This window comes from Sminthopsis crassicaudata, chromosome X (assembly GCF_048593235.1).
Source record: "Sminthopsis crassicaudata isolate SCR6 chromosome X, ASM4859323v1, whole genome shotgun sequence".
Taxonomy (NCBI): Eukaryota; Metazoa; Chordata; class Mammalia; order Dasyuromorphia; family Dasyuridae; genus Sminthopsis; species Sminthopsis crassicaudata.
The window spans coordinates 10,818,662-10,840,020 of record NC_133623.1 but is presented as its reverse complement, the minus strand read 5'-3'; the positions used below and the strand labels follow the sequence as shown (position 1 = coordinate 10,840,020).

Below are 21,359 nucleotides of genomic sequence, written 5' to 3'. Positions count from 1 at the left end.
CTGGGCTCCTCTCTCCCACTCCCTCCTGCCCCACCCCCCCCACCCCGGCCTTGGAGGGCTGCTCCTCCTCCTCCTCCTCCTCTTCCTCTTTCCCCTCCCCCCCACCCGCCAGCTTTTCAGGATTGTCCTTTCTCCTGCGTTCACCCAGTCAAGGGTATCTTTGCCTGAGGTCGGAGTGATGCTGTTAGACCTGGCGATGTGATTGCATAGCAACACGGAATGAGGAGGAGGAGGAAGAGGAGGAAGGATGGGAGGAGGAGAGGAAGGAGGAGGAGGAGGGGAGGAGGAGGAAGGGAGGAGGAGGAAGGGAGGAGGAGGGAAGGAGAAGGAGGAGGGAGAGGAGGGGAGGAGGAGGAGAAGGGGAGGAGAGGAGGGGAGGGGGGAGAGGGGAGGAGGAGGGGGGAGAGCCAGGAGGAGAGTGTGCACACAGCAGCCGTGGGCATCCCTGTCACAGCGACTTCTTTGCTGATTCACAGAGCCAGTCCGGCCCCTCGCCTCCTTCCCCGTGCTCAGCGGCCGCCGCTCCCGCGACCTGACGGGATTGCAAGGTAGGCCCCGGAGAAAGCCGGGCTCAGGTGGCTGGGGGCCTGCCGGGGAGGGGGTCCGGCTGTGCGGGCGGGCTCTGGGTTTGTCTCCGGATTTCCTGTTCGTGTATGTGCTTCAAGGGAAACTTGCCCAAAGGGTTGCTTGGTGCATGAGGAAGAAGTGCCGGGGTGGGATGGGGAAACAAAGAGGAAGGGGACCAGTTTGGCCCCTTTAGTTTTGGGGGGGCTTTTTCCTTGTTAATTCCAGGCTTTGTTCCAAGATCTGATTTGCTGATAGGAAGCTCTGGGGCTCAGAGGGGGGGAGGGGGGACCCAGGAGCTCTCCCCCTCAGCAAATAAGTAGCCAGTCCGGCACACGGGGCGCAGCAGCCGCTCCCAAGAGTAACCTGGGAATCCAGGGGGCTGAGCTGCGCCTCCCCCCGAAGTTCCACACTCCCCACCTTCAGTCTGTTTTCTTGTCTGGCATTTCCCTCCCCCTCCCCCCGTTTCCTCCCCGACCACCTGGAAAGTGTGGGGCTACTCCTTGAAATCCCCTGGAAACAGTGAGCTAGAGCTTGGCAGCTAGGAGTTAAGCACCCCTCTACCTCTGCCGCCCCCCCTTCCTCAGCCCGCTAAGTGGGATTCCGGGAGAGACCCTCGGCCTCACTTGTCTCCCTTCCTCGTGAACAGGCAGCCACCACGGGGATGTTAGGAGCTCCCTAACCACTGGCCTACCCTGCCTTCCCGGCTCCATTGGGGGATCAAGCTTGGTGGCTTTGAGGGGAGGGCATTTTTCTTTTTCTCCCTCCTTAGTTGATCAGAACAGCAGATGCCTTTTCTGAAAGCCCTGTACCCAATTCCCCTTAGCAACTGACTTTTCTTAAGCCATCCTCTCTCTTAGGTAGAGACTCTCAGGTGAGCCATCTTGGAGCCCCGAGCCTCCCGCTCCCCACCCAGGGAGAGCCACGGCCCAGGGGGATCTGAAATGGGCCAAGATGGGAGAGGCTCGCTCACCGCATCCAGAGTAGTCATCCCCTGAGACCGGGGTGCTGGGAGTGTAAATGTCAAACATATGGGAGGTATTAAGGGAAGAGCTGTGCCGGTTCATCCCCCCGTCTAGGTGTGCAGCTCTGTGCCGTGATGCCCCCATGCTGTTCCAGTACCCAGCGCCTTGCGCTGCCCTGGCCAAACTCTTCTGAGGGCCCTGACGGGGCCCTCAAGGCCTCTGAGTCCATCTGCTACTTGGAGAATGGGCCTGCACTTAGCTTCAGGAGGAGGAGGGCCCTGGCTCGAGTTGGTCATTTCAGCTAAGCCTGGTAGCATATCCTGGAGGAAGTCCCCCCTCCCTCAGATAGAGTCACTGAAAGTCTCGGGGGATCCCCAAGGAACTCCAAGGGGAAAGCCCCCTAAACCTATACAGATGTGCCCGTGTGAAAGGGTTTCCCGTGGTGTCAGTATGTTCGTGGTGATGTCATGATTCATGGATGTCAGAAGTGTACTTTGCTGGTCCCCTTCTGAACAAAGGCTACTGACCAGACACCCTGGTGACTGAGATGCCCTTTAGGAGAAGCAGCAGATCTTCATCTTGCTTGGGCACGAGGAGCAAGACTGCTCGAATGGGCCGGGCGCCGGAGAACATGGTTTCTACTCTCATGGGTCTGCCTCCCGAGGGACACAGGGTGTGTGAAGGTTTGATGCAGTAGGATTTCCACTTTGGCTTATCTCGAGCGTATTGGTAGCAGAGGATGACCTTTAAAGACAAGACTGATTGGAGTCTTCGTGTAATTTGTATTATTTCCTGGGATTAATTGTTTCTCCTCCTTATGAGAATTCCAAGTTTATAATGGAAAGGAGTGGAAACTAGGATTTGACTTCTGGGAATTGCCTGACAACCAGCCGTCCGGGAATTATCTCTTTCCTTTTGCCCCCTGTGAACTCGGGCTCGGAGGGGCTGGTGCGTAAGGTCCTTTCCAGATGGAAAATTCTGTAGTTCTGCTGCTTCTGATTAATTGAAGCCTGTCTAGAGTAGGACCCGAGTTCTTTGCCATTCTCTTTTTGTCTGTTTTTGCAGGCACTTTCAGAAGCAGTTCATGGAGCCCTGCTGGCTTTCTGATGCTCATAACCTTTCATGCCCCTTTCTACACCTAGTTGGGCCAAGGTAGAGAGGCTGTACTATGACACATAGCCACATCCAGAAAGGGTGGCTTCTTTAGGGCTCTCACTGTTACCTTATGGACCTCCTCTACCTTGTCACTCTCACTGGCTTTCACTTCTTCTCTGATCCTAAGGTGGAAGGTTAGGAGTTTGGTACGTCCCGTGCTCTGGGCAGGAGGTAACCGGGGTCTCCCCTCTCCCTGGAAACAAAACCACCCTAATGCTATGACGGTCTTTCCAGCCCTCACCACTCCTAGATTTTGTCCCTCCTACGAAGTTTTACCCTAAGAACCTTCCGGTGATTCAACTGGAGCTTCAGCTTGGGCACTACCTGGATGGGGCAGAACGCAATCAGTTCCTATGGCTTTAGAGCCAATGGCTGTGCTTTTCCCATACCCCTTTATTCTTTCCTTGTGCCAGCTAAGGATGTCTCATATCTTATCACACAACCTTCAAAAAGACCTCAACTGTCCTTGCATTCAGTCCCCTAAGCAACATACTTGCAAGTGTCCTGCCTCCGCTTTAAGATCTGAGAGCCAGAACTCATTGCTGGGCAGTCTTTCCTGACTTTGAACCTAATCTAGCTCTCCTGGAGCTTCCACCCATTACTTCCAGTTCTGCCCTCTGGGAACATTTGGGAACAATGTAAGCGATGTTTTGTCCAGGCAGTGTTTTTTCCCTATCTAGGGAATGTATTTCAGTCCCAGGCCCTCTTATCTTTCTGCACTTGCTGGTTGAGCTCATATGGGCCCATGAGGCTTTAATTTTCATTTCTGAGATGATGATGAACGTACCCCTGACCTGGATCCTGACTGCTAGTCCTATATCACCAACTGCCAAATCTTCCTAAATTCTTATCTCTACGGAAGGCACAGCCATCTCCCCCGTCATTCAGGCCCCCCTTTCCCCATCCTACCACCCGAGCAGTAGCCGAGCTTTGTCAATTCTCCCCCATGCCATCTCTCATCTGTTGTCTTCTAGCTACTCACATGGCCACCACCTTGGTTCAGACCTTCATCATCTCACCTAGGCAATAGTCCCTTCATTGCCTCCAGGGTCTCCTTCTCCACTCCGACTTGTATATAGCTGCCAAACTGGTATCCCTAAAGCACGGGGATCCGAGCTCTGATGACTTACTGTTATCTCTAGATAAATTACAAAGTGCTCTGTTTGACGGAAGGTCTCACCCAGACTCCTTCACACCCTTCTGAACTTAGGACACATTCTACTCCTTTTCATGTGGTACCCCAGCTAAACCGACCCATTTGATGTTCCCTACACAAGGCTTTCCATCGCCCACCTCTGGGTCTTTGCGTGCCCGCTGTGTCTGCAACGCTCTTCTTCCTCTCCTCCGGTTGCCTTAACTACCAGATTGTACATGGGGCTTTTCCTGACTCCCCCCACTGACAGTCCTTAGTATTTCCTGCCAAATACTTGGTGTTTATTTTGTATATTTTTAAGCAACAGGCATTTATTGAGTGCCAGCCGCTGTCCTAGGTGCTGAGGGGACCAAAGACTAAATGGAAACAGCCTTTGACCTTGAGGAGTTTATAATCTAGCCCAGGAGAGACAACATATAACAATACAGGTTAGATACAAAATAGATGGAGCGGGACTTCCTGCCCAGATGGCTGTCTGAACAAGCAAAAGGCAGGCTGCCCGGCTTCTCTCATACCTATTCCAGCCAAGTCCAGAAGCTCACATCACACCAAATCATGATCAATAAAGCCAATGAGAAACTATAATAATTGTATCTTCTACCCCAGAATGACACAGACAACAAGCCAGAAGCCCAAGGACAGTAGAAAAGGGGGTCTCTCCTGAAAAGCAGGCCACGTGTAGCCTGCATCCTTAGTGTCCCGAGACTGGAAGCGTTGGTGGGAGGGATCCCTTGAGTAAGCTCCAGACTATAGGCTTTGGAAGCCTTGCGCATTAGCCCAATAGCTTAGTGCTGAGCAGAGCTGTGGTGCAGTGCTCAGACCTGGAGAGTCTAGGCCCAGGGGCTCTTAGGTCCCTAAATCAGGCCTGAGATGCCAGGAGCATGTCCTGAAGACCCAGTGCTCTCAACTTGAAAGCTCCAGGAGGACCTAACTTCAGTAAGCGGGGCTCATCCCAAGAACCCAGAGGACCCAGCACGAGACCGAGCAAGTGCGACCAACCCATCCCAAAGTACAGTAAGGGGAAAAGGCCGACCCTGGCACAAAGCCCCAATTCAGAAACTAAAATTAGATAGATGAGAAAATCAAAGCAAATGAAAGCCAATATGAAAAAAAAAAAAAGGATTGCAAGTTTACAGAAAGGGCTTATAACAACTGCAAAGACTCAAAAGCAAAAACAGCCTTTCCATAGGGAGTACAAGAATGCCTAAAAGAAATGAAGCAAGTAATAAAAAATGAAAAAATTGGAAGGAGTAGATCTTAGAGAAAGTGGTAAACCAAGAAATGGAATCTTCCCCCCAACTAGAAAAGATCAAACATAAATTAATGACCCCGTGAGACAGTAAGAAATATTAGAGTAAAAGCCAAAGTTTAAAAAAATGAAAGGTAAATATAAAAGAACTGATCTGGAAAACAGAATTTAGGGACAGCTAGATGGTGCAGTGGATAGAGCACCAGCCCTGAATTCGGGAGGACCTGAGTTCAAATCCGGCCTCAGTCACTTAACACTTCCTAGCATGTTACCCTAGGCCAGTCACTTAACCCCTATTGCCTCAGCCCAAAAAAAAAATTTTTTTAAATCATTGTCCTTGATGAAAACTAATTTTTTTAAGCCCAGACATTCTATTTCAAAAACGTCTTAAATGAGAACTACCCAGATTTATTAGAATCCGAGGGAAAATGGAAAAAGGAAGAAAGGAAACAAGCAGCTGTTAAATGCCTGCTCTGTGCTGAGCATCGTACAAATATTATCTCATTTGATCCTTGCAATAATCCTGGGAGATAGGTGCCATTATTATTCCTATTTACTTAGTCCAACAGAAATTAAGTGACTTGTCCATGATCTAACAGCTAATAAGTACCTGAGGCTGGATTTGAACTCATATCATCTTGATTCCAGGCTCAATACTCTATCTGCTCTGCCATCTTGCTGTCACTGAGAATCCCAAGATCACCTCCTGAAAGGAGCCCCAGAAGGAAAAATCCTAGGAATATCACAGCCAAAATGTAGAACTCCCATGTCAAAGATCAAACACCACAAGCATCCATAAAGAAGCAGTTCAAATATCAAGGAATCACTTGTGCAGTACCAATGGTTCTGTAACAGTTTGATAGAATTTTCCTGTAAATTCATAAGGACTAGGAGTTGTTTATCTCCTTCCTTTCCCTCCTGCCCCTCTTCCTGCTTCCCCCCAAGCCTCTGCCATTTTGGTAGTTCCTTTATAGCTACTTATATTTCCTTGTCTGAGACTGGATTACTTCAAATCTCTGGTATTCGTTTAGTTTGAATATTTTCTATTTGTGAAGATATTCCAGGTTCTTGTCAGTATATAATTGGGCATAGTGGGTTCTGATAATTTTTCATTTGTTTCTGGTTTTGTTGTTATTTCATCCTGCTTGTTTGCTACTTTTTTATTTGATTTTCTGTCTTCTCTTTAATTTTTAAAGGTTCATCAATTGTATTAGTCTTTTCAGGGAATCAGCTTTTCGTCTTATTTGTCATTTGCATAGTTTTTATTTGCTTCTGGTTTATTTCTCTTCTGATTTTTTTAATATCTCTTCTTTGGTGCTTATCTTGGATATGTACATTTGTTGGCTTTCTAATTTTTAATGTTTATTCATTCATTAATCCTCTCTTTTTCTATTTTGTGAATATGTGTTTGTAGGGATATGATTTTCCCCCTGAGGACTGCTTTAGCTGCATCTCAGAAATTTTGGTATGTTGTTTAATCATTCCCACTTTCTTTCATAGAGTTATTAATTGTTTCTACAATTTCTTTGACCCATTCGTTATTTAGGATTTCATTATAAGTCTCCATTTGGGTCTGTGTCTGTTATTTGTGCTCACTGAACTGTTGTGTTATGATCTATAAGGGATATGTTTACTCTTTCTGTCTTTTTACATTTATTTGCAATTTCTCTGTGCCATAATACACGATCGATTTTGTAAAAAGTTTCATGTGGTACTGAAATGTTTAATTTTAGTATTTCGATAGCAGTTTAAGTTTGCAAAGTCTATATATGTTATTTCGCTTGCTCTTCACAACCCTGTGAGATGGGTGCCATTATTATCCCTCTTTTAAAGGTGAGACTGAGACCGAGAGGGTAAGCATCTTACCCAGGGTCACACAGTAAGTGTGTGAGGCAATATTTGAACTCATATATTCCTAACTCATGTCACACTATACATATATATTCTTTAGCAGTACCATTTAGAAGAAGCCCTAGTGTTTAAGCTCTGGTATCTCTGTCACTTTTTAAATTCTTTTTGTTATTGTTTTTCTTTCCATTTGATTTCTGTAAAATAGAGAGGTGTTGAAATCTCCTGCCACTGTTGTATTACTCTTATAATTAATTTGTTTTTCCTTTATGAATTTAAATGCTAAGGCATTGGAAGCATGTAAGTTTAATATTGATAATTAGTTTCTTGTCTATAGTTCCTTTAAATCCAATGGAGCTTCCTTGTTTCTTCCTTTTTATGTTGTGAATGTTTGTTTTTGCTTTGTCTGATAGCATGATTGCAGCTCCTACTTTTTTGGATTCACATAATATATGACAAATTTTTTCTAGCCTTTCATTTTTATTCTGTATGTGCCTTTTTTAAAAAAAAATGTTTCCTGTAGGTAACAGATTATGGGGTTTTGTTTTCATATACGTTCAGTCACTCTTTTCCATTTTCTTGAATTGTTTAAAGTTAATGAACTAGGTTCATATTTTCTTCCACTTGTCTCTAATATTGTTTTTATTAGCATTTTCCCATCTCCCTCTGTAAACACAGTCTCTCTTCAGTTATTTTAGCTTAATCTACTCTAACACAATGCTATTCCCACTAGCTCTCTTGGCTATTCTCTAGCATACCTGTAAGCATCCCCCTTCCTTTCACCATTTATTGCCTCTTTCTTTTAGAATTGTTTAACTTTATTCCTTTTTTCTTTCTTCCTTTTATTTAGTTATTTAACTATTCTTTCCTTTTTCTGCCTATTCCTTAAATAGTCAGGTAGTATCCCCTGTCCTTTCCTGTTCTGAGGGCTTTGAGAGAGGAAAAAAAAAATTAAAGAAAAACACATTTCTATGGAAAGGAGGAAGAAGTAGTGGAAGTTGCTGTTTCTCATAATTGAGGTTCATGAGGAGGGTATACAAATGTGGAAGAGATGGGAGAGTGAGCATCAGATGAGCCTTAGTCTTTTCTGAAATGGACAAAGGAGGACCGAACTCACCCACAGTTTCTAGCACCGATAAATCGAACAGGAAAACAAATGGTGATGATAGGGAAGGAGTGGTGGTTAAGAAGACTTATTCTTGGAAGGGAATAGTCAGAAACAAAACAAACTTCTCAATCTCAAAGAAGGAACTAAAAAGAGAAAAAAAAGTATTTGAATCTAAGGGAATGCTTTAGGTTGATTCTTAGACAACAGGAGAGTAGTTGACTAAATAGTGGTATATCAATATGATGGAATATTATTTCACAATAGAAATGATTAAAGAGATGATGTCAGAGAATCCTGGATGATGTGAATTAACCCAGGGAAGTCAGCAGAACCAGGAGAATAATTTATCAAGGAAAAATTAAGAACCCTAATCAATGCAATGACCAACCATGTCTCCAAAGGACCTATAAGGAAGCTTATTGCCCATCTCCTGACATAGAGGTGACAAATTCAAGGGGCAAAAAGTCATACATTTTTTGGTCATGGTGACCAAATGTATTCATTTTGCTTAACTATGTTATTTATTACAATGGTTTTTCCCCCTTTCAGTTAATTTGATAGGAAGGGAATTGGAGGAAAGGACCTTAGTTATAGTGATTACCGCCACCCCCCCAAAAAAAAGGCCATTGAAACTTTTTTTATTCACAGAAAAAACCAGAAAGAAGTTCAGAAGGGAGTACAGGTAAGCAGGACAATTTCAAAATTTACTTGCTTTAAAAACAAAAACAAAAATGAATGACATGAAAGGAAAAGTCACTGTTTCATACCACATTTTCTTTTTGTGTTTTGCTGTTTGTGTGAAAATGCTCTTTTTGGTGTTAAGTTCAGAATAAAAAAAAATAAAACTTAAAAACAAGAGGTAGAATAGTTGTCAGGGAAAAGCACTAGTAATCCAAGGGGGCAGGAAAAGCTTCATGTAGCATGTGATACACGAGCTGAGGCTGGAGAGAAGAAAAGGAGTTTACACTACACTTGGGGGACAAAGACTGCAGGAGGAACAGTAATGGGGAAAGAGGTATGAAATGAGGACTAAAATGGAATAAGTCTTGGTAAGGTAGGTTGGGGCCAGGTCAGAAAGGGCATTTATTGCTAAGCTTATATTTGAACTTAGAGGTAATAGAAAGTCACTGGGGTTTATTGAGTAGGTGTGTGACATGGTCAAACCTATCTACCCTTTAGGAAAAGAATTTTCAAAACTCCGGAGATTGGATGGGAATGGGGAGAGCTAGGAGGCAGATACCTTTTAGGAGATATGTGCTGGAACCAGCTAGCACTTGCTCATGAGAACTGACTGTTAAATTTTCAATAGCAGCTTTTAGACCTTCGAAATTAACAAAGGCTACCAATCAGGGCTTGATTTATTGTTTTGTTGGTTGTCTAGACTTAGCAAAGTATGGAGAAAATATCAATAATGCAAATTAAACTTAAAAGGGTCGTGAGTACATTTTCTTTTTTGGAGAGCCAATTGATAAAGCATTTGCCAGCAAAGCCCTGCTACAGACTCTCTGAAGTGAAGGATTATTTCAGATTTTTTTCCCCTTTGTCTCCTCAGCCCCTAGCATAGTACGTGACATTGAGTTCGTTTTTAATAAGTGCTTGTTGAACTGAATTAAATTCTCCAGTGCGAAGGGTGATAGTCTCATTGTTCAGCATTCAGCTTTCTTCTAGTGAGCTTTTTTTTTTTTTTAATGTTACCATAGTTATTATGAACATCCTTTTTTTGGTTCTGTTTATTTCACTGAAGCAGAACAAGTCCAATCACTGTTTTGTGGGACGTCCCTTCAAGTACTTAAAATCAACTATCAAGTCCCCCCGGTGGCCTCTCTTTTTGGAACTAAACAACCCATTGTCATATGACATGGGTTCAAGGCCCTTCTCTGACCTGTTCTCCCTGCCCTGGCTGTTCTTACACCCTCCAGAATGAACATAGTTTAGATGTGATTTGCCCAACATAGGATCCAATGGGATTATCACCTCCCAGTCCTGGATGCTGTGTTGCCCATGCACCCCAAGCTTAGATTTGTTTCTTTGGACTGTCGTATTACAGTGGGGAGGGAGGAAGGGAAGAGAAAGAAAAAAGCATTGATAAAGCTCCTACTATGTGCCAGACACTATGCTAAGTACTTTTTACAAATAACTCTTGCTCCTCACAAAAACCCTGCAAGATGAGAGCTATTATTAAACCCATTTTACAGATGAAGAAAATATGGCAGGGTCAGCCACATTTGAACTCAAGTCCTCCTCATGCTAAGCCCAGTGTTCTATCCACAGTGCCACCAGGTGCCCCTAACTTGACTTGTATGCAGAACTTTGATAAGCTGGAGAGTTTCCAGAGGAGGACAATCAGCATGGGGAAGAGTCTCGACTCCATGACATATGGGGAATCGGTTGAGGGAACTGAACAAGTTTTCACTGGAGAAAAACAAACATCAGGGTGTTCACGTATTTTCAGGCTTGTCACTTGGAAGAGGCTTGTTTGGCCCTCGAGGGCAGGACCAGTTGCAGAGTGGCAGATTTAGGCTCCATGTCAAGAAATCCTGTCCAAGAGACAATTTCCACTCCACCCAGGGCTTGAAGCACAGGCCAGATACCTATTTGTTGGGTATATTTTAAAGGGGATTCTCTTGTGTATGGACCATGGAGGTATCCTGCAGCTCTCCGATTCTGACTTTGTTATATGACCCTTACAATGCACTTATCCCTCTCCGCTCTTCTCCAAAATGCCATCTAGCCAAACCCTCCCTACCTTCTACTTGTGAAGTTGTTTTTTGAACCCAAGTTCACCTTATATTTATCCCTATTCAAATGAATCTCGCTTGATTCAGCCCAGTGTCCTGGCCTGTGAAAATCCTGCCTCTTATTTACCCTTCCCAGCTTTCTGTCATTTTGAATTTGATAAGCATGCCGTTTGTAATTTTGTTCTAAGTCATGAATAAAAATGTTAAGTAGGACAGGGCCACCCATGATTTCCTGGGACACTCTACTCAGCTCTCTAAACCGAGTATTGGAACTTTAATAACTATCTTTCGGGCCATCCAACCGTTTTCAAAGCTATCTGGGTATACGGTTATCTAGCCTGTGTCTCGCCATCAAATATTCCACTGAAACCAACATCGCCTTGATTTATAAGTTTAGTCACCAAGTCAGAAAAGTCAGCAGGGTTAATCTGATGGCTCCTGTATTTGATAAGTTCAGCCTGGCTGCCAAGGACTAAAGGTTGGGAGTGGAGTGGAAATTGCAGATGGGAATCTAGTAACCCCCACCCCCTTCCTCATCCCTGGAGGTCTTCCATCAGAGGCTGGATGGCCACAAGTGGGATTAAGGTGGGATTTCTTTTGTGAGTTCAGATTCGGTGGCCTTGAAGGTCCCTTCTAGCCATTTTTCATGCTTTCCTCTGTTCTTCTACTCTTAGAATACAAGCTTTGGGAGAGTGCCACTCATCCATCCAAACACGCAGTTGAGGAAGTAGTTCGGCCTGCACGTTCATTAGCATGTCGGATCCTCGGCTTAGAAACTTTAGAGATTATTAGGTCCACGACCCTCGTTTAATAGATGAGGAAATTGAGATGGAGACGATTGGCCCGAGGTCATAGACAAGTAGGAAGTCATTGGCAGAGCCGGGCTTTGAAGCCAGGACCTCTGACTTCACATCCAGCACCCGTGCCGCTCTACCTAGACAGGCCCACTTCTGCCCACCCCTCTTTGGGATATTAAACATTATAAGAGAACAACTGATACTATCCTAGGCTTTGTGAGAATGCAAAGAACACCCCCAGCACATCTTTAAAGTTCCCTGCCAGCCTTTCCCCTCACCTCAGTCATTCCTTCCCTTCTGCCATCATTTACTCCAAACGTCCCATGGGAACAACTTACAAAGCGCTACTCACTGGAAAGTCATCTAGCCATTGCAGTGAGAAGTGACGGAAGGACCCCCTCAGAAGGCACTTGAACATCCTTCCTGCGTCCAGTTCTTATCATGGAGAGAGATGATGGCTGCTTGCTTTTGTCTAGGTTTCGTCTCAGGATGATAACCTGAGGTTGGTTGTTTTATGGGGCATTGCCCTGGGACCAGCATCAACAGAGGGATGGGAAGAAGTTCTCCTTTAGAGCTATTTCGTCCCTACGTGCTTGGAATGCGTGGCCGTGCCTGTGTTTGGGTTTCTGGTGATCGCTCTCATACGAATATGCCGTTCTTTACTGTTCTTTCCAGGGAGCTTTATAAAGGGCCAAGAAGGATGGGGATACCTTGAGAATTTGTGTCTGTTTCATCTGAGATGTGCAATACCGGAATCTCTGAAGAACCAAAAACAAACGCCCCCAACCTCCAAAATGCAGCGGAGAGGAGAGCAGCCCGGGACATATTATGGACAGGGAATTACGAGGGATGATGTCATCAGAGAAATGATCCAAACATGTTGGATGATGAGAGTGAGGAATAATTGATGGGGTAGCCCATTTCCTCCATCACTAACCCCTCATGAGACCCTCCTGTTCCCCATCTTCCCTCGCTTCCATCTCCTGTCTTCGGAACCCTCTGCAATCTGTTCTCTGACCTCATCTACTGAAACTGTCCTCTCCAAAGTCTTGTTTGGCAAATCCGATTGTCTTTTTCTCAGCAGTCACCCTTTTCGATTTCTCTGCAGCATCGAACACCGCCCACCACCCCCATACTCTCTTTTCTTGGTTTCAACACCTCTCTCTTGGCTGCCCTCCTTCCCATCTGACCACTCCCTGGTCTCCTCTGCTGCCTTAACATCCTGCTCATGCCCTTTGACTCTGGGTATTTCCCAAGGTCCTTTCCTGCGACTCTTCCTCTTTTCTGCCTATGCTCCTCATCAGCCACCAGGGGTTTCATGCTCATGCTCATGTAGATGACTCCTGGTCCTCCCCATCTAGCCCCTATCTGCTGGGTTCCAGGGCTGTATCACCAGCTCCTTATCCTATCTGATGTTTCACCCAAACATCATCTCCGAACAACTCGCCACCACTGCAGCCCCTTGCCAAACCAGCACCTCTTCTAAACTTTCTGATCTTGGCCAGAGACCCTCATACGTCCAGTTACCCGGATGTATGACCTCAGGGTCATCTTCAACTCCTGCCTCTTGCTTATCACCTGTATCCGATCCGTGGTCAAATATTGCATTTTGACCTTCCCGACATTTCTCATCCACATCCCCTTTTCTCCACAGATATACTGGCCCCAGTTTGATCTTCATCACTTCTCATCTGAACTAGAATAATAGCCTCCTAATGGTTCTCATTGATTCAAGTGTCTCCCCCATTCAATCCATCCTCTTCACAGCTGCCCAAGTCAGTTTCCTACAGCTCAGATCCATGTCCTCCCTCTTCTGTTCCTGTGGCTCCCTATTCCTTCTGACATCAAATAGAGGTTTCTTTGCCATTTGAAGCTCTTTTTAACCTGATCTCTGTTTTTTGTTCCAGGCTTTTTCCATCTGACTCCCCTCCAAGTCCATTCAAGCCTACCTTGCTGTTTCTCACCTGGGATACTACTCCCATCTCAGCTCTGACTCAGTTGCTCTGGCTGTTCCCAAAGCGCTGTCTGTTCCCCTTCCTCCCCCTGTCCTCTTTGGGGATCCCTACTTTCTTTCAGGGCTCAGCTCAAGCACCATCTTCTGCAATAGGCCCCTCCTGGTCTCCCTCCAAGTTAGCAAGTTGCCATTTTGCATTTACAAGACGCAGGGTGGGTGTAGTCCCTCTTGTTAGTGTCCATTCCCGGGGGGCAGAAGCGACTCTTGGATTTGTTTGCTTTGGGCTGCCGGGTGGTCTGATGGACAGAGTCCTAGACTTGGACTCAGCGAGACCTAAGTTCCAATACCTCTTCAGATACTAGCTATGTCATTTGGGGTGATTTGCTCACCCTCCCTCGCCCTCAGTTTCCTTATCTATAAAGTGGAGATAATACTGGTATCTGCCTCCACGGGTTGTTGTGAAGACCAAAAAAATAACCAAGTGCTAGAGTCACTATTATTCTTTTGTGTTTGTATCCCTGGCACAGTGACACCTAGTATGTGCATAGCCACTTCTGGTTGATCAGTTGCTACCTTTGAGATGTCAAAAGAGTTTCCAAGCTGGTGAATGGAGTCCCTGTCTCTACTGCCTGGGGGTCTGTGGGTAAATTGTCATCTCCACTGAAGGGAGATCCAGACTCACTGGAGTGGGACGAGGTGGTGAGGGAGGCAGGCGATGGCTGCGCTGGGTTACGTCTTGCCTTCTGGCCCCTTTTAGCTCGGCCCCCATTAGAAGCAGGATTTGGCCGCTGCTCTATTTTGCGTGCAGAAGCTTGGCCCCCACCCTTTGATGATCGCTTTTGTTCTGTTTGCTTCTTGTACCACTTCCATGAGGGAGGCTGGGCTGGGAAGAGGGGCCATATTGGACGGCTGGGCTTCCCCAGAGCCCCTGGCTTTTGCTGGGCCTTAACGTGGGTTCTCTGTGTTGCTCTTCCAGGTGTCCTGGTCCCTCTGCCCTGCCCTGCCCCTCCATGAGCTGCTGTTCTGATGCAGCCCATGGTCATGCAGGGATGTCCCTACACGTTCCCACGATGTCATGAGTGGCGGGCTTCTGAGCAACCCCAGCACAACGCTGGCCTCAACACCACCCGCCCCCAGCCTCAGGTAAGAGCCGAGGGAGACAGAAGGAAACTCAGAGGCTGTCCACTTCAGCCCTTTCATTTACCGAGGAGAGCTCTGTGTGTCAGGGAGGGAAATGAATTGCCTAAGGATGACCAAGAAAAATAGGTGGGATTTGAACCCAGACCAGACTTGAAATCCAACACCCTTTGCACTGTCAGACCGTCTCGGGTCTTCGGGAACCCAGTGGAGATTTGGGTCTTTAGAGGAGGCCCAGACTCACACAGTAGCAGCCCAGGCCTTCCGCCTCCAAATGAGTGACAGAGTCTTTCAGATGGTCCCCCTTGGGTAGATTCCAGTGTGGGTGGCAGGGTACACTACTAGATGGGAAAGGACACTGTTGTATGGGTGGCAAGGGCCCATTTATGGATACGGCCTCCCTGCCTCCCCCCTCGGCCTTTTGGAAGTCCAGGATTGCTTTGGGTGCAAAGTCAGGTCAGTTTTTTTCCTTTTCATGCGGACGTGGGGGAGGAGTTCGGAGGACTGGGGAAGCAGAGCGGCCCACGCTTAGAACTGGGGGCCCACTTTATCTGGTGAGGGTCAGGCCTGACGCTTAAGGGTGTGCTCCACACCCTCTGCTGTCCAAGGTTAAGTAGTAACTGCCACTAGCTGAGAGCATGATTTTTAAGCCCAGCTGGCCTTCAACTATTTCCCACATCCACCCCGGCCCTCAAGGCCTCCCTCTTTCCCACTGGCCTACTCCGACTGCTTTTTTGTGGCCTTTAGCCCTTTGCACCCGGTCTAACTCTGGCCATCATGCAGGGAGCTTTATTGGTCTCTGGCGCCAGGCTTGAGCGGGGCAGGCTGTCACCCATCTCCTCCCTGTGGGTCAGGGCCCATGATGCTAGAGGATGCTGCCTGTTCTTGGCCTGGCTTCAGAGCTCCTCCTTCTCAGCCCAGCACAACAGAGTACGGGGCCTGAGAGAATTTGGGTGATTGGCCTCTTCCTAAGGGTGGAAGGTGAAGTAGTGTCCTGAGGCAGCTTGGGAAAAGCACCCCCACCTTCCCCAACCTGGCCACCAAAGCCAGGAGAGCTCAGCAGGAGAGCCGCCAGCCTCACAAAGGAAAGTGGTTCCCCCCATCAAGAAGTCAGGGGCTCGCAGCTGGCTCTGCAGAGCTGACTCACCAAGGATGGCCGCGCGGGTGGTGGCTAAATATACAGTAGACGGGGAGGATCTCCAGCACATGAGGATTAAGGAGTGGGGACCCCTCAGGAGGGATGCAGGGAGAGGAAGGTGCAGCTTGTCTCCCGAGGAGCCACAGAGAGAGAGCCCAGAGCTCAGAGCCCCTCTGTCTTAACACAGATGGGCACCCCCTGGGCAAGAGATAGGGCTGGCCCAAGGCACAGGCATCTAGGAGCACAAGGGCAGGCCCGCTCGCTTCCTCAGTGGGCCACACATGAGGCCTTTTCTAGCATACCTGCCTCGATCAACTCATCCACCTCACTCTGAGGACCTGGGCTTGGGGGGCCTGGCTACTTCCCGGAGGTTCAGAGACCAATCTTGTAAGCGATGGTGACATTGCTCAGGTCCGTGCCCTGCCCTGGGCACCTCCCACACCAGAGGGGCCCTTGGAAGGAGGGATTGGATCTTCTCCCTTGGCAGGGCTGAGTCAAAGTAGGGAGTGGGCACTCTGACCATGTGGCAAGAGAGTGGCAGACACCAGGTTCAGGCACAGTCCAGGCACATGGCTTTTCCAGACAAACTCTGGGCTGACCAGTGAGCCCTGAAGGAAGGGCTGTGGGGGGCGGGCAGCAGGCCCCTGGGACCGGCCGGCCAGAGGAGACCAGATCCAGTCTTACAACAGGGCAAAGGAGGGCCGGGAGGGGCAGCCGGGGGGCCTGGTGTCCAGCACGGGAGGGCCGCGCAGCCGGGCCAGCTATTCCTGTAGGTGGGCCCGAGCATGGGAACAATGTGCACAGGGTTCTGTGGGAGCGGCTGAGGACTGGAATGGAAACTGAGTGTTTTGACAAAAACAAAGTATTTTCCATTGGGAGGGGGCGGGGAGGGGGGAGCCTCTGGGCTTGGAATGTTAACCTTTCCCCAGGCAGGTCCGCTGCTGGGAGGAGGGAAGGTGGCCCCTGGGAGGCCGGGCTGGGCTCAGACCCAGCAGAGGCCTCCTTGTCCCCAGATCCTTGGAGCTACAAGAGCTGGGGCGACCGAATCTGGCTTGGCCTCTCGCCTGTCACCCTGATGCTTGCTGTAACCCCCCCCCCCCAGCTGCCCGGGCTGAGGGCTTCCCCTCCAGCCCATGTACCCCCCATGCACACACACCTTGTTTTGGAGAGGCAGACTGGGAGTCTGGTTAAGCCCATGGTTCTGTCCTTTAGGCATCGTGGGAGAGGTCAGGGATGGGCTTATGATAGTGGCGTCCCCCATGGTATGGTCCTGGGCTCGCCCCCATTCGGTCCAGCTAGGCCATCCCCATCCTGCCTTGTCTCCATGACTTAAGAGCTGGTGAGGGTTCAGTTCTCGTCCCACCTTTGACACTGCCTAGGGGACCCTGGGCAAAGAATGCAATCTCTCTGTGCCTCAGTTTCCCTGTAAAAAGGATACTCTAGTACCCTCCTCACAGGGCCTCAGGAGACCCCCATGACAATGTGTGTAAAGCATTTGCCAGCTTGAAAGCATCACTTCAGTGCCAGCTGTTATTAGTGTGACAACTTCAGGATTAAGGAGCACTATTTCCCAGGCTTAGAGCTAGTCCACAGTGGATGGAGAGAGAGCCAGGCCTGGAGTCGGGAAGATCTGGGTGCAAATCCAACTGCAGACACAAGCGGTGTAACCCTGGGCAAGTCACTTAATCTCTGTCTCAGTTTCCTCAACTATAAAATGGGTTGTGAGGACAAAATGAAATAATATTTGTAAAGCTCTTAGCACAGAACCTGACACACAGTAGGTGCTATATAAATGCTTATTCTCTGCCCTTCTTCTTTCCTCTGGGCTATTTCTCCCCATTCAGTGTCGGAGAGAACCTTCTATACTTCACAAAGACAGGGACACATGGAGAGAAATGATAGAGACAGAAATAGAGATGACAAAGAAAAAGACAGAGACATACACAGAGAGATGACAGATACAGAGATGACAAAGACAGAGAGATGACAGAGACAGACATAGATAGACAGTCACAAAGGCAGAGGGACACAGAGAGAGGCATACAGACAGAGAAATAGAAATATAGACAAGAGAGACAGACAGAGAGAAGACATGCGCAAGAGCGAGCTAGAGCAAGCCCAGAAATTCCACATGGACAAAGCTATAATTCACCGGGAGAGCCCTGCTCTAGCCGCCCCCCTCCGGATTCCTGGGGGGTCAGTAAACAGGGTGACAGCGGCTGCCCGCTCCCGCCTCCTGGCCCACCAGCCCACCCGCCTGCTGAGAGCGAATCCACCTCCCTTGATTGAGGCCAGTGTTCTGTCGGGTGTCTGCCCGGCAGCACCTAGGCAGCAAGTGGCCTGGGGACATTAGCGCCGGGCCCCATGGAGCTGCTGCTGCCTGAGCCTGCTGAGGAGTCCCTGCCCGGTACAGGTAGGGTCCTTCTGTGGGGGTGAGGAAGATGAGGGTGGGGGGAAGTTTCCCAAGATGCACCTGACTTCTCTCTCCTTTCCTGGTCCTCTCTGAGCCATCCATGAAGTCCTGCTGGTGCTGAGGAGGGACATGGAACTCTGGGGCCCTCCCCAATTGGGTCCACATTGGCACCTGCCTGGTTGGCACTCTGAAGATGGGGACAGAGATGTTGCCCGGGAGGGTACGAGTCAAGTCCTCGCTCATCCCAGGGCCAGTGGCTGACAGGGGTCATGACATCAGATGTGATGTCTGGACCTCGGTTTCCCCCTGTTGTAGAACTGCCAAAGGGGAGCTGTTTCAGGTTCTCTGAGGTTGCCCAACCCTGGGCAGCTGTACCACAAGTTTGGCCGCCCAGGCAGGGTAATGTGGATTCGGGTCCTGCTTTCAATATAGACTGGCTGAGTGACCCCAGGCTGTTTTTTCTGCCAGTGGAATGCCCAGGTCAGACATCCCCCTGCAGGGACCCCGACCCAGTCCTCGCCTTTTTCTGTGCTCCCTTTTTCAGGGCCTCTGCTGCCCAGCCAGGTCCTGGCAGTGCCAGGAGACCTCTGTTGCCCTCTCTTGATAAAGCAAGGGATTAGACTAGAGGACAAACTCCCAAGCACCATGACTCTCGGGACCCAGACTGGGGCCGGGCTTCCCCCTTCCTCTGGGCCTGGTGGTGTGTCCTCAGCTGCTCGTGTGGCTTGGTGTCTGTGCTTTTGTCCAGGTTAGAGCCACAGCTGCGGCTTCTCAAGATGGCACAGGGCCGACCTGTGTGAGGCAGCAGGTCCTGAACGGTGCCGTTGGGCCCCTGGATGCTCCAGCCATGAATCTGTGTTGGAATGAAATCAAAAAGAAGTCCCACAACCTCCGGTAAGCCCCAAGGCCAGTCTCCGGTCTCCAGCTTCCCAGCACCCCCGCTTGTGCCCATGGCCTTAGCTCAGGGCTGGCTTCCATCCCTTCCTCTGATTTCAGGCTTCCTCTGCTCCCACAACTCCCATTTTTCCTTCTCTCCATTTCCTCTGCCATCTTCCCTCCATCTTTGGTTTGGACTGGTTTTGGCCTGGGTTGAGCCTGATATGTGTGTGACTTCAGGAAATTCACTTCATCTCTTGAAGCTGCTTCGTTTGTTGAAAAATAAAGATGGAGGTGATCACCATGCCGCCTCCTCACAGGGCTGCCAGATCTGAAAGAGTGGGTGAGGGCACCCAACAGAAACGACTGCCCCCACCACCTCACCTTCTCTCTGGCCGGCTCCTCTGCGCTCTCTCTTGCCGATCCAGGCCAATGCCTTGCTTTATTCACCACCTCCCTGTCCTTGGACTGCTCCTCACTGGCTAGATGCCAAGTGGGCAGCCTCTGAGGCCCAAAGGGACTTTGACATGTCTTTGTGCCCTCAACAGCTGGGCTGGCCTCTAGCGGGCTGGGAGGGAGGCCGAGGTCCCTCCCGGCCACTATGGAGAAGCTGGCTGAAGTCTCCCTCCCTACCTGGCGCTGCCCTCCCCTCACTCCCGTCTGGCTCACTCACCCTGGCCTGCTCAAAACTCTCTGGTGATTAAGAAGGGATAAGGATTAGACTAGTTATGGCATGGCTATAGAGGAGCCCTTCCCCCACCTTAAGGTGCCCAGGGCACCAAGGGGTCACACGGCCCTATACATGGGAGAAAAGACTGGAACCTCAATTTTCAAGGCCATCTCTGTGTCCACCCGGCCATGTTGCTGTCAGAATACTTCCTAGTTGAGGTGGCCCCACTGTTGACCTAGCTGTAGTCCTACCCCTGTTTCCCTCCTCAGAGGTGGGGTGCCCTTTTGGAGCTCAGGCCAAAGTCAGCCAGCTGAATCGCTAGAACCCCCAGTAAGTGAATTATGGGCCATTCACAGTCTTCTGGCCTACTGCCTGCAGGGCTCGACTTGAGGCCTTCTCAGATCCCAGCGGGAAGCTGCAGCCCCCTCTTCAAGAGATCATTGATTGGCTCAGCCAGAAGGATGAGGAGCTTTCTGCTCAGCTGCCCCTCCAGGGGGCCGTGGCCCTGGTCCAGAAGGAAAAGGAGACTCATTCGGTAGGTCACAGTTCTAGAGCCTTTGAGTGCAAAGGCTGCGAGAACAGCCCTCTCCCACCACACGATCAAATTTCCTGGATCACATCCGGTCTGGGCTCAGAGACCTCCATGGCAGGGAAGGCCCCTTCCCGGGGAGATGGGCCCTTCCGTTTGTGGGTGGCTATGATTGTTTATCCTGTAATGCACAGTCCTCCATTTAGGACCTCTACCATGGCCCTCCAAGGCAGCCCTTAAAGTGTTTGGTGATAGTGCTCAGAGAGCTTCTCAGATCTGCCCTCCTCCTTCAGCCTTTCCTCACCCACCTTGGATTTGGGTTCTAAAAATTCCCCGGGGGTCCCCACTTGTTGTAGGAGGAAGGTCCTGGGGCCATCTAGGCTATGCTGCCCACTGGCCACTGAAGTCTCCTGAGACACAAGCACCGGAGGCGGCTCGGGGTTCCTGGGAAGGAGGATGTCCATCCCAGCTCAGATGTGCTTTGCCAGCCCTGGGGGACCAGGCCAGCTGAGCCAGAGGGCACTCTCACTTTCCTTGTCCTTTTCAGGCTTTTATGGAAGAGGTCAAGTCCCGAGGCCCCTACATCTACTCGGTCCTTGAGTCAGCTCAGGCCTTCCTCTCCCAGCACCCATTTGAGGAACTGGAAGAACCCCACTGTGAGAACAAAGGTGGGTGGCTTTCCTTGCATTCCCCTTCTGGCCGCCATTTCTTATTGCTCCCCCCCTTAACCCCGACGCCAGTCCTAGCCGTTTTGAGGGGAAAGAGGTCAAGGGAGGGGAGATTCAGGCCCAGGGAGTGCAAGAACAGGCGGGGAAGATGACTCTGTGGCTACATGTGGAAACGCTCGTCCCTATCTTGAAGTAACTGCTCTCTCATTTGATCTCAAAGCACTCTGATGCTATTACGTGCTTTTCCCCTCTCTGGTTGGGAAGGACTCCTGCTATAGAAATGCCCTCCATCAGTACAGATACACAGCCAGGTGCCTTTGTGCCCCGTGTGGCCTGTCCAGGTTTGGGTGATGTTTCTCTGTGTGCGTGTTCTCCGCCAGCCAAGACCCTAAGCCTC

General features: G+C 49.2%; 1 protein-coding gene across 4 annotated transcripts in view; it reads left to right on the top strand.

Annotated features, from left to right (window-relative positions):
• Positions 1-414: 414 nt before the first annotated feature.
• The window catches only part of DRP2 (dystrophin related protein 2), a 37,756-nt gene continuing 16,811 nt past the window's right edge, over positions 415-21,359 (top strand). For all 4 annotated transcript variants that reach the window (XM_074277038.1, XM_074277037.1, XM_074277036.1 and 1 more), the window contains exons 1-7: positions 415-548; positions 6,501-6,551; positions 12,253-12,470; positions 14,508-14,674; positions 18,968-19,113; positions 20,144-20,300; positions 20,842-20,962. In XM_074277038.1, coding sequence (XP_074133139.1) covers positions 14,558-14,674; positions 18,968-19,113; positions 20,144-20,300; positions 20,842-20,962 — 541 coding nt within the window. In that variant the 5' untranslated portion in view covers positions 415-548; positions 6,501-6,551; positions 12,253-12,470; positions 14,508-14,557. The remainder of the gene's footprint in view (positions 549-6,500; positions 6,552-12,252; positions 12,471-14,507; positions 14,675-18,967; positions 19,114-20,143; positions 20,301-20,841; positions 20,963-21,359) is intronic.